Here is a 17,347-nt window from a genome sequence, read left to right on the forward strand (position 1 = left end):
ACGAAACCCAATGTAAGTCAATGGGGAATAAAAGTCGACAGTGAGAGGAGGACAGGAAACACACCTACAGTGCCCATTTGAATGCCAAAAGCATCAATTCTTCCTACTTAAGCTTGTCAACCTTAATTAACTTCATAATACAAGTTACGCACTGAAAAATGGGGGTTATTTGGCTAAAGTTGTGGGGGGGGAGGGCTGGCTGCAGGTTTTCATGTGCCCTGGGCGAAAGAGCGCCCCTTTAACACATACCACAACTCATCATGCTCCGATACGGCAGAGAAATAGCGGTATAGTACAATGAAAAATACCTCACTTTTTACATCTCATGACGAGGCCCATCTATTTCTCCATACAGAATCATTGGTCCCATATAATGTTTGAAACAGTATATGATGAGCTCCACATAATGCTACAGTATATGTTGGTCCCCATGGATGAAGCTCCACTGTCTTATGGGCCCAAATAATGCTCCAAACATAATGGGCCCCATTTCTAATGCTCTAGTGTATAATGGGCCCTGTAAATGCTGCTCCAGTGTCTGATGTCCACCTTTGGAATGTTCCAGTGTATGGTGGGCCCCATCTATCATTCTCCAGAGTATAGTGCTCCCCAAAAATTGCTGTCCCAACATTGAAAACAATCAAATAAGTCTCCTCGCTAGGGAATCCCTGTACTTGTCTGGATTCCTTGTCGTCCCCATCTTCCATCTCACTGCACAGTATTTCAACTTTGCAAGTGCTGTGATCCTGGGCAAGCAGGGGGGGCCCACTCGTTGGCGACGGCACTGGCACAGGGCCCCTGATTGTACGGTGGTGTGTCTGATGGCGGGTGGGCCGAACCTGCACTTTCATCTGCAGCTTCCTCTTTGTCACCGTGTAAGATGGAACTGTATAGGGGAAGGGTAACCTGAGTTTCATCAGGGTCAGATTCAGGTCATGTAGCGTGCGAGGGGAATGTAGTGGTCTGGGTCAATGTACCAGCAGATTCATCGAGCAGTGGCTGGGCATCAGTGCACTTGTGTCGCCCCCAGGAGTACGGTCGCCACAGTGGCATTACCTTCTTCCTAGGGAGTGTGATGTCATGCTTGGGAGCAACGAAGGATCTCTCTAGCAGGTTAACTGATTGGGCGGCGTTATTCCCACGAGTCATGACCCTCCAAACAGCGTTCATGAAGGCAAAGTGTTTGTTTTACGTGGGCAGTATGGTTGCAAAGCTGAACCTTAAAGGAATGTCCAGAAGGGCACCACCAGGAGTGGAGCCTACGGTTAAATTCGACTCCACCTGGGAAACCTCAACCATGCCAGCTACAGAACAGATGCACACATTGCAAGCTTAATTCCGTTAACGAACGAGACTCCGTCATGCCCCGCGGTCCGAGGCCGGCTTACTAGAGGGACACGTGAGGCTCTGGCACATGAGATTGGCCAATAACTGGTGTGTCATGCCCTTACATGTCCGTGGCTGCATGTGCGCTACACTGAAAAGGCCAGCGTTTGTCGCTTACAGGTGCAGATAACCCGCTGAACAACGTTAGTGATGGGGATCACTGATTACAATTATTACCCGCGAACAATGATTTCCCAGTAAGTGCAGGTCAAACGCAGTTCCGGAATTAGGCCTAACCGTCATTCCTGAAAAAATGAAAAACTTACGTGTGCAAACCACAGGTGCTGTAGCTTGCTTAACAGCTCGCCAGCCGTTCTCACGCCCAGTATGGATTACACATGATTGCACAAAGGTGAGAAAGGGTACCGTATCCCCAGATAACATGTATGGATAGCGTACACATTCAAAATATATGTCTCAGGAGGCAGGCTCAGACGGTGTTAGGCCCAGTATGGATTGCACGTGATTGCACAAAGGTTAGAAAGGGTACCGTATCCCCGGATAACATGTATGGATAGCGTACACATTCAAAATATATGTCTCAGGAGGCAGGCTCAGACGGTGTTAGGCCCAGTATGGATTGCACGTGATTGCTCAAAGGTTAGAAAGGGTACCGTATCCCCGGATAACATGTATGGATAGCGTACACATTCAAAATATATGTCTCAGGAGGCAGGCTCAGACGGTGTTAGACCCAGTATGGATTGCACGTGATTGCACAAAGGTTAGAAAGGGTACCGTTTCCCCGGATAACATGTATGGATAGCGTACACATTCAAAATATATGTCTCAGGAGGCAGGCTCAGACGGTGTTAGGCCCAGTATGGATTGCACGTGATTGCACAAAGGTTAGAAAGGGTACCGTTTCCCCGGATAACATGTATGGATAGTGTACACATTCAAAATATATGTCTATACATCAGGAGGCAGGCTCAGACGGTGTCAGGCACAGTATGGATTTGACGGCCCAGACTACACAGCGGAGGAGCAGGGAGAGGTAAAGATTGCAGATGCTGGGGCCCTGCCCAAGCAAGGGGGGCCCACTCGTGGGCGTCGGAACTGGCACTGGGCCCCTCATAGTACGGCGGTGTGTCTGACGGTGGGTGTGCACCACCACCGTCAGAGACACTTGATTGCACTATGAAGGACCCTGTACCAGTGCCCGCGCCCAAGAGTCGGCCTACCCACCTGTCCAGGGCAACGGCACTCGCACGGTGTCGTGCGCTAGGTGGTGACCCCGGCCATGGGGGGGGGAGGCAGCACAGTTAGGGAGTTTTAGAAAGTGGCATATGTTGATGTTGGACATTCAGCTGATGCAAAAGGTGAAATAGGTCAAGTCCCAGGAAGAGGTGGACCAAAGCAAGCCATTTTTCTGTCACCCTATGTGTCATCAGAGGAAGGTGGGACAAAATCCTTGGAAACCCATGCGTGGTTCATTTTAATGAAGGTTAGATCATCCACATTTTGGGTTGACAGACGGGTCCTTTTTTCTGTCAGGATTGATCCAGCTGCACTGAAGACTCTTTCCGATAGCACACTTGCAGCTGGGCAAGCGAGCTCCTGTAAGGCATATTGTGCCAATTCAGGCCAGGTGTCCAGTTTAGCGGCCCAATAGTCAAAGGGGAATGACCTGTGTGGGAGAACATCGATATGGGAGGAAAAGTAGTTTGTAACCATAGTTGACAACTGCTGTCTCCTGTCACTTTCCATCGATGCAGTATTACCAGTTGTGTGAGCGGTACTTGAAAAATCAGTCCACAACATTGTCATGAAACCCCTGTCTCCAACGCCACTTCTGCTGTGTGCACCACGAACACCTCTGCCAAGCTGCCCCCGGCCCATACGGCTCGTGTGAGAACCATCACCGCTGCTGTGTGCTGGGAATGCCTCAAGCAACCGATTTACCAGAGTTGCTTGTTTATTAGCCAATATTAGGTCAAGGTTCTCCTGTGGCATGATGTTTTGTAATTTGCCTTTATAGCGTGGATCCAGGATGCTGGCCAACCAGTAGTCGTCATCGTTCATCATTTTGGCAATGCGTGGGTCCCTTTTTAGGATCTGCAAGGCATAATCTGACATGTGGGCCAATGTTCCCGGTGTCAATGATGCACTGCGAGTGCTGGTTGGAGGAGCACTTTCTGGCAAATCCACATCCCTCCAGTCACTCACAAACCCTGTACCAGACCTTGCCACGCCAACATTTTCACTTGCCCCACGAGATGCATCCTCCTCCCCTAAGTAATCATCCCCATCATCCTCCTCCTCCTCCTCTTCTTCCTCCACCTCGTCCAGGAGAGGTCCCTGAGCAGACAATGGCTGAATGTCATCAAGGATTCCCTCCTCCTCTTCCTCCTCATCAACATTGGCTGCAGACGCCTGCTCCTTAAGGTGCATCAAAGTTTGCATGAGCAGACGCATAAGTGGGATGCTCATGCTTAGGATGGCGTCGTCTGCGCTTACCAGCCGTGTGCATTCCTCAAAACACTGAAGGACTTTACAGAGGTCTTTCAGCTTCGACCACTGCACACCTGTCAACTCCATGTCTGCTCTCAAAGTGCCTGGCCGTGTATCCTCCCACAAATGCATTATGGCCTGCCTCTGCTCGCACAGCCGCTCCACCATGTGCAGGGTGGAGCTCCACCTTGTTGCAATGTCGATAATGAGGCGGTGGTTGGGAAGGTGGAGCAATCGCTGCAGCTTCTGCATACGAACGGAGTGTACAGGCGACCGGCGGATGTGCGCACACAGTCTTCGCACCTTCTGGAGCAGGGCTGTTAACTCCGGATAATTTTTGAGGAAGCACTGCACCACCAGGTTCAAGGTGTGAGCCAAGCAAGGTATATGGCTGAGTTTTGAAAGGGCTATGACTGCCACAAAATTACGGCCTATATCACTAACTACCTTGCCTGCCTCAAGATGTACACTGCCCAGCCATGACTCAGTTTGTCGCTTCAAGTACTCGGCCAGCACCTCGGCGGTGTGTCTGTTGCCCAAACACATCATCTGCAACACAGCCTGCTGACGCTTTCCACTAGCTGCTCGATAGGGGGACACATCGTGTGCAACAGTGGCAGCTGCAGATGGAGTGCTCGTACGACTGCGCTCTGTGGACGAGCTTTCGCTTCTGGAGGAGGAGGAGGAGGGTTGAACGCCTACAGCCAACTGTTTCCTATACCGTGGGCTAGGCAGCACTGTCCCACCACCGCTGTCCCCTGTGGACCCTGCATCCACCACATTAACCCAGTGCGCAGTGATGGACACGTAACGGCCCTGGCCATGCCGACTGGACCATGCATCAGTTGTGAGGTGCACCTTTCCGCTCACTGACTGCTTGAGTGCATGGACAATGCGGTCTTTCACATGATGGTGGAGGGCTGGGATGGCTTTGCGAGAGAAGAAGTGGCGACTGGGTAGGTCATAGCGTGGTACTGCATAGGCCATGAGTTCGCGGAAAGCTGTGCTTTCCACCAACCGAAAGGGCATCATCTCAAACGAGATTAGTTTGGCAATGTGGGCGTTCAAACCCAGTGTACGTGGATGAGAGACTGAGTACTTTCTTGACCTACTCATAGTGTCTGGGAGGGTGAGCTGGACTTGAGAGCTGCATATGGTGGAAGTAGCGGTGGACAGGGCGGACTGAGAGAGGGTTGATGATGGTGATGGAGTTGGTGTTCTTTCTGATGGCCAAGAATCAGTCTTTCGTTGATATAACAGTGGGATTCCCTGACTGCTGTGGCCTTGCAACGACACGTCAACATTTGCTGCTGTGCTAACCGGTGGGCTTACAGTGGGGGAAACAATGTAGCGTTGCTGACTACCTTCGTTGTGATCAGTTGCACATGTGGCACTTGAGGTTTGGTGTTGTGTCCACGCTTGCAAGTGCATGCTGGTTAAATGTCTAAGCATGCAACTGGTATTCAAATTTTTCAGATTTTTCCCTCGGCTAAAGGTCTTTGCGCACTTCTTACAGATAACCTTGGCCTGATCATGAGGATTTTGTTCAAAAAAGTGCCACACTGCACTCTTCCTACTTTGGCAGACATTTTGCGGCCTAGCACGCTGTGATCTTTTGACCCTCTGGACAAGCTGTCCAGCAACTCTTTTGATGTTTGGAACCTGTCTTTGGAGTGCTCCTGGCCTGCCAGATAACAGCTGTTGCGATGTCGATGTCTGCTGTGGATGCTCCTCATCTGAGCTATTGGAAGCAGCACCCTCTTCCCCCAATGGTTGCCAATCTGGGTCAACAACTGGGTCATCCATCACCTCCTCTTCTATGTCATGTGCACCTTCCTCTGTGTCACCGTGTATGGTGGTATAGTGTGCGGGAAGGGGCACCTGAGTCTCATCAGGGTCAGAATCTGGCTCTGTACACTGCGAGGACAATGTAGTGCTCTGAGTGAATGTACCAGCAGAATCATCCATCAGCGGCTGTGCATCAGTGCACTCCATGTCAGATTCATCTTGGCCTGGGTAATTCACCATTTCACTTGATAATCCAGGCATGGTATGTGAAAACAGCTCCATGGAGTAATCAGTAGTATGGCCTGCGTCATCCTTCAATCTTGGTTGGGGTGAAGGACACAAGGAAAGGTGTGGTTCATGAACATGAGCCTCCAATGACGACTCAGTGCTTTTACTTTTTACAACTGAAGAAGAGGAGGCGATAGAGCTGGAGGCTGAGTCAGCAATGTAAGACAAAACTTTTTCCTGATGCTCTGGCTTTAAAAGCGGTTTGCCAACTCCTAGAAAACTAAGCGTTCGAGGCCTTATGTAGCCAGACGATGACGCAGGCTCAACACCTCCTACATTCGGTCCTATTTTGCTCTTGCCACTACCATCAGATCCACCACCAACACCATCATTACCAGCTGCCAACCCCCGCCCAATTCCACGGCCTCTTCCACCAGCCTTCCTCATTTTTGGTAGAAATGTAGACAAAATCCAACAAACTATATAGTAATGTAAAACAAGGTACAAGGTGTCTATAGGACAGGGGAGATTTTGAACTTCTGCAGACACTTGTGGACACTGGACACTTTTGGATTGTGTGAGGCCCACTGATATCTGAGCGCTATGTGACAGGCTCAATGGCACAGCTGTGACCAAAGTGACTAGAGGATAAGGGAGATTTGAATCTCTGCACACACTTTTAGACACTGGACACTTTTGGATTGTGTGAGGCCCAATGAATACCTGAGCGCTATGTGACAGGCTCGATGGCACAGCTGTGACCAAAGTGACTAGAGGATAAGGGAGATTTTGAATCTCTGCACACACTTTTGGACACTGGACACTTTTGGATTGTGTGAGGCCCAATGAATATCTGAGCGCTATGTGACAGGCTCGATGGCACAGCTGTGACCAAAGTGACTAGAGGATAAGGGAGATTTTGAATCTCTGCACACACTTTTGGACACTGGACACTTTTGGATTGTGTGAGGCCCAATGAATATCTGAGCGCTATGTGACAGGCTCGATGGCACAGCTGTGACCAAAGTGACTAGAGGATAAGGGAGATTTTGAATCTCTGCACACACTTTTGGACACTGGACACTTTTGGATTGTGTGAGGCCCAATGAATATCTGAGCGCTATGTGACAGGCTCGATGGCACAGCTGTGACCAAAGTGACTAGAGGATAAGGGAGATTTTGAATCTCTGCACACACTTTTGGACACTGGACACTTTTGGATTGTGTGAGGCCCAATGAATATCTGAGCGCTATGTGACAGGCTCGATGGCACAGCTGTGACCAAAGTGACTAGAGGATAAGGGAGATTTTGAATCTCTGCACACACTTTTGGACACTGGACACTTTTGGATTGTGTGAGGCCCAATGAATATCTGAGCGCTATGTGACAGGCTCGATGGCACAGCTGTGACCAAAGTGACTAGAAGATAAGGGAGATTTTGAATCTCTGCACACACTTTTGGACACTGGACACTTTTGGATTGTGTGAGGCGCAATGAATATCTGAGCGCTATGTGACAGGCTCGATGGCACAGCTGTGACCAAAGTGACTAGAGGATAAGGGAGATTTTGAATCTCTGCACACACTTTTGGACACTGGACACTTTTGGATTGTGTGAGGCCCAATGAATATCTGAGCGCTATGTGACAGGCTCGATGGCACAGCTGTGACCAAAGTGACTAGAGGATAAGGGAGATTTTGAATCTCTGCACACACTTTTGGACACTGGACACTTTTGGATTGTGTGAGGCCCAATGAATATCTGAGCGCTATGTCACAGGCTCGATGGCACAGCTGTGACCAAAGTCACTAGAGGATAAGGGAGATTTTGAATCTCTGCACACACTTTTGGACACTGGACACTTTTGGATTGTGTGAGGCCCACTGATATCTGAGCGCTATGTCACAGGCTCGATGGCACAGCTGTGACAAAAGTGACTAGAGGATAAGGGAGATTGCATTGCTTTTAAAAAAGCAGTTTGCAGAGCAGTGGGTAAACAGCAATGCCAGCCTGTCAGGAAGCCTTAAAAGGCAGCCCAACAACCAACACCACTGATACACCACAATATAGCTTCCCCTTGCACTGCACACACAGTGACTGGTGTGTTGTGCAGGCCAAATTGCTAGCAGCAGAAGCAGTTTTTTTTTCTTCTCAGCAGGACAAAAAAAAAAAATTGGGATTGCTTTTAAAAAAGCAGTTTGCGGAGCAGTGGTTAAACAGCAATGCAGGAATGTCAGGAAGCCTTAGAAGGCAGCCCAACAACCAACACCACTGATACACCACTATATAGCCTCCCCTTGCACTGCACACACAGTGACTGGTGTGTTGTGCAGGCCAAATCGCTAGCAGCAGAAGCAGTTTTTTTGTCTTCTTCCCTGCCTAACGCTCTCCCTACAGAATCAGCAGCAACCTCTCCCTATACTGAGATCGGCAAAAGTAAGATGGCGGTCGGCGTGCACGCCCTTTTATACCCCCTGTGACGCCCACCAAAGCAAGCCAATCACTTGCATGCCCTTCTGAAAGATGGTGGTGACCCCTGCCTATGTCATCACGTTGCCCACAGTGTCCGTGGATCCTGATTGGCTGAAAAAGAGCGCAAAACAAACTTTTGAAACGTGACTTTGGCGCGTAAGTCGCCGACCTCGTGGCCGACCTCATCCTAGGGTCGGGTTTCGTTTCATGAAACCCGACTTTGCCAAAAGTCGGCGACTTTTGAAATTTTTCGACCCGTTTCGCTCAACTCTATCAATGACGCTTCTGTGGAGCGTGACTTCAGCCTCCCAAGTTTTCTTGGCTATATCCAGGAGACCTCACAGATGTCGGCCATACAAATTTCGAATGGAGAGAACCTTGTAGAGGCTTGTGGAACCTCATGGATTGAGAACATCAAATATGATAAGTGACACTCCTAGTCTCTACTGTCTTTTTCTATGGAATTCCTCAGCATGCTCTTCAGTGTTTTATTAAACCTTTCAACAAGGCCACCTGTCTGAGGATGGTACACGGAAGTTCTCAACTGGGAGATTTGCAGTACCTTGCATAACTCCCTCATCACCTTACTCATAAAAGTTGTTCTCTGGCAGGTCAGGATCTCTTTCGATAAAACTCTCTGGGAAAACACATGGACCAATTCGTGGGCTGTACTCTTCGTGAAGGAGTTTCTCAGGGGAATTGTCTCACGACAGCATGTGGCATAGTCCAGGATGACCAATATATTCTGATGCCCATGAGCAGTTTTAACCAGGGGACCAATCAAGTCCATAGCAATTCTCTCGATTGGCACTTCAATAATGATCAATGGCACGAGGGGGACATTAAAAATGAGAGATAGGGGTGGTTAACTGACAAGTGGGGCAGGACCTGCAATAGTTTAATATGTCCTGGTGACACCCGGGCCAATAGAACCTCTGCATGACCCATTCCTGCATTTTTTCCACTCGCAAATGTTCCCCCAAGATGTGTGAATGGGCCACGTCCAACACTTTCCGTTTATAGGGACCCGGCACTATTAACTGTTCCACCAGCTCCTCCCTCACTTTCGTGACACAATACAACAACAAGTAGTATTTCAATCAGACTACTAAGGCAAAAAAATTCTAAAGAGATGTGGAAGACAAAAAATCATCACGTGTTTATAGGTGGCGGAATCCTCAGGACCGCTCAAGACCACAATTTAGGAGTTATTCACGCTCCAGGTCAAGATCTGCCTCCATGAGGTCAAATTTTTCTGGTGAGGATGAGCAGATTCTTAAAAGTCCCACCAGTGCAGGTTCTTCTGGGTCTATCTCCACAAATAAATGGATTGTAAAGAGACAAACTTCTAAAAACAAGTCCAACAGTGGAAAGGCTTCCCAATCCCAGGGGGGGCTACAGGTACTTAATCTGTCAACCTATGTACTGTCTAACACCCAATTGGAAGTCTTATCTAAAGGCATCTCCTTTTGTCCCACTAACTCCTTCCATTTTTTTACAGCCATGAAAGATCTGCATTTGTTTTCTCGCAAGCTTTTGCTGCGGAAATTGCACACCAATAGGGACTCCAGGGAGTCGATGTGTGAGGTCGAGAGAGAAGCTTTAGTCAATTTGGAGGAGCTCCTTGATGAGCAAACAACTTCCACCTCAAGTAGGCTTCCACCTTCCATTCTCCCTAGGTCAGCAAAATTACCTCCCTTGTCGTTAAGTCCGGACATCGAGGTCTTCACCAAGTTGGTGCAGGAGGACTTTAAGGAGTTAGCAACCAAATGCCAATATGATAATTTGAGACATGCTCAATGCATGGCTATATCTGAACTTCAGTCTTTGCCTGATGTGGCTTTCAAACCGGCTGACAAGGGGAGAATTTTGTTATTTGGCCTCTTGACAAATACAAACGTATTGAAGAACTGAAATAAATTAACTTTTTGTTGATATTCTAATTTTGTGAGAAGCACCTGTATCTAATGTATACATAGAGCACATACAGAACACATACTGTACATATACATGTATACAGAGCACATACATAGACATATATGTATACACAGAGCACACACATTTATACACAGGTCACACACATCAACAAAGAAAAAACAATAGAGTAACCAGAAACCATCAAGAAGATTAAAAACAACTAAAGTTTATTTAGAAATCATGATAAAATATCAAATACACAGTACCATAGAGTTCATGAGGACAGCAAGGAGGAACACCCAAAAACGGTGGGGCAGACCGAAATTGTAGACAGGATAGGGAAGAAAGACAACCAATGTGGGTCAAAAACGTAGAGTGCTCACTTTTTAGATATAACTGGATGAATAAATGGAGAAAGTGCTTGTGCATGGAGAGTAAAGTGTCGGCAATGAGTCACATGTTTCGTGGAGGTAACTTAATCAAATCAAGTAAACATATGTAACTACATATTTCATCCCTAAATGGATATCTGACATGTCACAAGAGAACAATCTGCCACATACCCATGTCAGAATAAAATAAGTTCTCACAAAGTCTCACATTCTAAAAATTTAAAATCTTACGGGACTCAGAAAATCACGACAGAAGTCAATTTTATTTTTCTTTGCAAATTTACAATTTTTTTTTCAAGACTTAAATAAAAAACAATATGTATGTTTGGTATTTGCGTATTTGTACTGACCTGGAGAATCATATTTTCAGGTCCATTTTACCGTATAGTGAACATGGAAAATAACCCTTCCCCATGAATTTTTTTTTGTAAATTTGCTCTTTTTTTGGCCATTTTTTAGCGCATTTGGAATTTTTTTCCCGTTTACCAGTGCAACACATGACAAAATTAATGTCATTCAGAAGTACAACTTATCCTGCAAAAAAACAAGCCCTCAAATGGTTATGTGGATGGAAAAATAAAAAAGTTATGGCTCTTGGAAGATGGTGAGATAAGAAAGAAAAAGGAACAAAATGGAGAATAATCCGGTCATGAAGGGGTTAATGTAAATTTCTTTTTTTTTCAATGTTACATGATGAATACATCACTGATATTTCATTTAATCTTCAATAACCTCTGAAGAGCCTTCAGAATTTCACTGCTGCGTAGACTGTATATGAGCGGGTTGACCATGGGCACCACCGTGGTGTAAAGGACTGATAAGATCTCCTTGGTGATCACTGTTTGGTCTGAGAACGGCATCATGTACTCCACTGCACCTGAGGAATAGAAAATTATCATGACAATGAGGTGGGACAAGCAGGCGGAGAAGGTTTTTCTTCTTGCTTCCTTTGACTTAATGCGTAAAATTACACGGATTATTCTTACATAGGACAAAACATTGCAGAAAAGCGGGAAAAATCCAAGCAACACAAGCTCAACATAGAATAGTTTATAAAAGTTGTAGGAGCCACCACCAGATGCATAGACTACGTCTATAGCATCACAGAAAATGTTTTCAATAGTAACAACATCACTGAAGGGCATTATAAGGAGAAAACTTATAAATAGTGAAGAATTTTGAAAGCCAGAGATCCAGATAGCAACAACAATCAGGACACAGGTTTTCTTGTTCAAGATCCGGTGGTAGGACAGAGGATGACAAATCGCAACGTATCGGTCAAATCCCATGACGAAGAAAAGAATTTCCTCAGCAATGGCTCCTGTAAAGAAAAAGAACATCTGGGTGAAGCACTGGGTGAAGGATATCAGGCCATTCCCTGATAATAATATATGGAGAAGCTTTGGGATAATGACTGTGGTGTAGCAGATGTCTATGACGGATAAGTTACAGAAGAATAGATACATGGGGGTGTGTAGATGGACGTCCAGACATATCAATGCAATAACCAGTGAATTCAAAGTGATTCCCATCAAATAAATAGCTGAAAAAATCCCGGCAATCAACGGCTTATCATTGGCTATTGATGAGAAAGGCAGAATATGAAATGTTGTATATGTGTTGTTGTCCATGAGATATTCACATAAATCTGTAAAGAAGAAAGATTTCAGAGAATAAATTCAATCATTTTCTATTTTTGGTCCATGAAAAAATGAAGATAAATTTGATAATTCTCCAAATAAATTGGTAACATAAGGGTTGAAAACTGCAAAAGTAGCAAATTTTTCTAAAATTCAACATCACAAAAGCCCCACCAAAAATAGAGAATATTAATAAAAACGAGTACCGTTATACTCAATGGATCCAAGAGGTTGTCTCAAAATAAACCTTCTTTTGCAATATAAGTCAGATATATAAAGTTCTGATTCTGAAATAAAGAAATTTTAGGACTGACGTAACCACCCTTGATTACAACACTGATACTCTGAGCTGGTCCTGTTACTGGAAGATTTGGGTTTCCAGTCCTGCAGACACCGACTGATCCGACCTTGGTGACTTTTTCGAGCAGATCACACAAAAGATCCCTGTTCACTTCCTAGACAATATGAAAAGAGTAAGATGGATCGCAGCGCTCTGTGGCACACACCTGCTTATGTGCTGGGAATGAGCTCTTTATACTTGGCTTATATAATATATGATTCTAAAACATGGAGGAAATAAATATCGAAATATGTAATATAATCCCAAGAGGAAATTTCCCTGTGGTTCTGATTACAATAATTACTTCAAACAATTAAAGAAATTAGGTTTACTTTTAATTTGTTCAACAGTAACCCCTTCACCCAGGAGCCTGTTTTTCCCCATGACTCACAATCCAGAAATGTCAGTGGCTGGATGAAAGATGCAAGAGTCTGTCTGGATCTCAGAAACTTACTCAGGTTTTATGCACACACACTGATTACAAGCAAACAGTTCACAGGTGAGGATGCTACCTTTTGTAGCCAGTCAAACCCATTTGTGTCAACTTCTGTGCATGTTATCATCCCAAAGTCACCAGGGTATGTGAACTTTTGATCAGTGTCATTTGGATGTTTTGGGTTGTCATTATTATTTGAAAAGAGAAAACACAGTACTGTATATACTCGAGTATAAGCTGTGATTTTAAGCCCATTATTTAGGCTGAAAGTGTCCCTCTCAGCTTATACTCGAGTCATTGTCCCGGGGGTTGGTGGGGGAAGAGGAGCGCGGCTGTCAGATCATACTCACCCCCTCCTGGCGCGGTCTCTGTAGTCCCTGCTTCTCAGATGGTCTCCGGCGCCGCAGCTCTCCCTGTGTTCAGCGGTCACGTGGTACCGCTCATTAAAGTAATGAATATGCGCATTTTAATAATATTTCCAAGTGCATTCAGAGGCTGAACCTTCCTCAGATGACCATTAATAACCTCAATGATAGCAGGCGAGGGTGGGCATGTCGGGATTTCTGCACAAGGCCGAGACTTCAGACTGAGGAAATCAAAATGATTTGAATATTGTTTTTCCTTTTTGCCATCATTTGAAGACCAGTGATCTCTCCATCCTGGGATTTCTACAACTCCACCACTTTTCCTTCTTGATGTTACAATTTCAATGATGTGCAGGTGTATATATATATATATATGTACTGTGCAAAAAGTAAAGGGAATGCTTAAACATCATTCCAAATCCTTTAGTGTTCCCTTTATTTAGCAGTATGTATATATATATATTTGTGTATATACAGTGGGGAAAAAAAGTATTTAGTCAGTCAGCAATAGTGCAAGTTCCACCACTTAAAAAGATGAGAGGCGTCTGTAATTTACATCATAGGTAGACCTCAACTATGGGAGACAAACTGAGAAAAAAAAATCCAGAAAATCACATTGTCTGTTTTTTTTTCATTTTATTTGCATATTATGGTGGAAAATAAGTATTTGGTCAGAAACAAAATTTCATCTCAATACTTTGTGATATATCCTTTGTTGGCAATGACAGAGGTCAAACGTTTTCTGTAAGTCTTCACAAGGTTGCCACACACTGTTGTTGGTATATTGGCCCATTCCTCCATGCAGATCTCCTCTAGAGCAGTGATGTTTTTGGCTTTTCGCTTGGCAACACGGACTTTCAACTCCCTCCAAAGGTTTTCTATAGGGTTGAGATCTGGAGAATGGCTAGGCCACTCCAGGACCTTGAAATGCTTCTTACGAAGCCACTCCTTCGTTGCCCTGGCGGTGTGCTTTGGATCATTGTCATGTTGAAAGACCCAGCCACGTTTCATCTTCAATGCCCTTGCTGATGGAAGGAGGTTTGCACTCAAAATCTCACGATACATGGCCCCATTCATTCTTTCATGTACCCGGATCAGTCATCCTGGCCCCTTTGCAGAGAAACAGCCCCAAAGCATGATGTTTCCACCACCATGCTTTACAGTAGGTATGGTGTTTGATGGATGCAACTCAGTATTCTTTTTCCTCCAAATACGACAAGTTGTGTTTCTACCAAACAGTTCCAGTTTGGCTTCATCAGACCATAGGACATTCTCCCAAAACTCCTCTGGATCATCCAAATGCTCTCTAGCAAACTTCAGACGGGCCCGGACATGTACAGGCTTAAGCAGTGGGACACGTCTGGCACTGCAGGATCTGAGTCCATGGTGGCGTAGTGTGTTACTTATGGTAGGCCTTGTTACATTGGTCCCAGCTCTCTGCAGTTCATTCACTAGGTCCCCCCGCGTGGTTCTGGGATTTTTGCTCACTGTTCTTGTGATCATTCTGACCCCACGGGGTGGGATTTTGCGTGGAGCACCAGATCGAAGGAGATTATCAGTGGTCTTGTATTTCTTCCATTTTCTAATTATTGCTCCCACAGTTGATTTCTTCACTCCAAGCTGGTTGGCTATTGCAGATTCAGTCTTCCCAGCCTGGTGCAGGGCTACAATTTTGTTTCTGGTGTCCTTTGACAGCTCTTTGGTCTTCACCATAGTGGAGTTTGGAGTCAGACTGTTTGAGGGTGTGCACAGGTGTCTTTTTATACTGATAACAAGTTTAAACAGGTGCCATTACTACAGGTAATGAGTGGAGGAAAGAGGAGACTCTTAAAGAAGAAGTTACAGGTCTGTGAGAGCCAGAAATCTTGATTGCTTGTTTCTGACCAAACACTTATTTTCCACCATAATATGCAAATAAAATGAAAAAAAAACAGACAATGTGATTTTCTGGATTTTTTTTTCTCAGTTTGTCTCCCATAGTTGAGGTCTACCTATGATGTAAATTACAGACGCCTCTCATCTTTTTAAGTGGTGGAACTTGCACTATTGCTGACTGACTAAATACTTTTTTTTCCCCACTGTATATATATATATATATTCAAACAATGTGAAAAACATATAGCCAGCTCACCATAAAGGAGTTCCTCTTGATGCAGTAATCGGTGTTCACCTTATGTTTGCATGGATCCAGGGAGGGAGTATGCCCCAACAAATAGAAATATGAGGAAATGGGGATCCAGCAAAAGGATGAAAGTTCACCAGATTTGTAAAAACTTCTTTATTAATCCATTATATCATAAAAAGTATAAGGAACTCCAATCAATTAGTAGCATTCCAGCAAGGGACATTGCTGGAATGCTACTAATTGATTGGAGTTCCTTATACTTTCTATATGTATATATATATATATATATAATTATTATTTATTATTATTATTATTATTATTAGTTCCATGGTGCTGTACATGAGAAGGGGGGTTACATACAAAGTTATAGATATCATTAACAGTAAACAAATTTGCGATGACAGACTGGTACAGAGGGGAGAGGACCCTGCCCTTGCGGACTTACATTCTATGGGATAGTGGGGAAGAGAAATGTTTTCTTTTTTTTATCTTGCGTCTTATTCCCTTCAAATATATATTAGATTATTTTAGGGTCTATCACAGATATATTTGTATTGTGGTCACTTTGTCACATAGAGTACATAAAGAACACATATATGTATGTATACAGAACAAATACATAGACATATATGTATACAAAGAGCACATACACGCATTTATACACAGGTGACATGCATGCACAGAGCACAGACATATATATAGACATGTGTGTATGCACAAAGCACTGTCATACAGGCCTATGCATGTGTAAGGAAGACCGGGCTGTAGGTGCCTGCATCATGCTGGGTCCGGAACTGTTGCCTGGGGGAAAGAATAGGGGACAGGCCCCATGACTTGGGAAGAGGGGGCATGACTGTTAGGGCTGGCAGAATGCACCAAATAATAAAAGATGTTAATAAGTTGCGTTCGCAGCCCGTGGTCCACCGTGCAGAGATGGAAAACTGCTTCTAGATAATGGCGGATAATAACGCACGCGGGTTAACTCACCCGGTGTGTAAGAGGCGAACCCTGTTACCTCACAGGGCCGCACTTATATAATAGGAGCGCAAGTGACGCAGTCACAGAACTCTGCCCAGAGACAAGGAGACAGGGTCCTTCTAGACCCACTTGCGCATGGAGCCGCAGCTGCGGCGCCAGACAGACGCTAAGGAAAACACTGTGCCTGTTAGCAGTCACAGGGTGCAGTGGACAGACGCGTACCCTAGAGCAGTGGTCCCCAACCTTTTTTGCACCAGGGACCGGTTTCAAGCAAGACCATTCTTCCATGGCCCGGCAGGGCGGGGATGGAGGTGTGGCAGGGGCGGGGCTTTGGTCATAAGGGGGCGGGGCTATGGACACGGTTGTAGTGTAGCAGTGCATACTTATAATTAAATAACATTTATAATGTGACTCAACTCACCATAGGTTTTGAATGAGTGCTCCATCACCCCCTTCTCCCCATCATTGCCTTCACCCCATCACTCCCTTCTCTCCATCATTGCCTTCACCCCATCACTCCCTTCTCCCCATCATTGCCTTCACCCCATCACTCCCTTCTCTCCATCATTGCCTTCACCCCATCACTGCTGTCTCCCCATCATTGCCTTCACCCCATCACTCCCTTCTCCCCATCATTGCCTTCACCCCATCACTCCCTTCTCCCCATCATTGCCTTCACCCCATCACTGCCATCTCTCCATCATTGCCTTCACCCCATCACTGCCATCTCTCCATCATTGCCTTCACCCCATCACTGCTGTCTCCCCATCATTGCCTTCACCCCATCACTCCCTTCTCTCCCTCATTGCCTTCACCCCATCACT

The 17,347-nt window shown here is 45.5% G+C and overlaps 1 protein-coding gene across 1 annotated transcript; it reads right to left on the bottom strand.

Annotated features, from left to right (window-relative positions):
- Positions 1-11,352: 11,352 nt before the first annotated feature.
- Positions 11,353-12,270, bottom strand: LOC141069261 (olfactory receptor 2A14-like). Its single transcript, XM_073558714.1, has one exon. The coding sequence runs from the start codon at positions 12,268-12,270 to the stop codon at positions 11,353-11,355; it is 918 nt and encodes a 305-aa protein (XP_073414815.1).
- Positions 12,271-17,347: the final 5,077 nt, after the last annotated feature.

Source organism: Dendrobates tinctorius, unplaced genomic scaffold, assembly GCF_039654945.1.
Source record: "Dendrobates tinctorius isolate UK_male_01 unplaced genomic scaffold, ASM3965494v1 ptg000257l, whole genome shotgun sequence".
Taxonomy (NCBI): Eukaryota; Metazoa; Chordata; class Amphibia; order Anura; family Dendrobatidae; genus Dendrobates; species Dendrobates tinctorius.

What these genes read in the sequence shown, in the direction of transcription:
- LOC141069261 (XM_073558714.1), bottom strand. Translation starts at nt 12,270, where the DNA reads ATGGACAACAACACATATACAACATTTCATATTCTGCCTTTCTCATCA.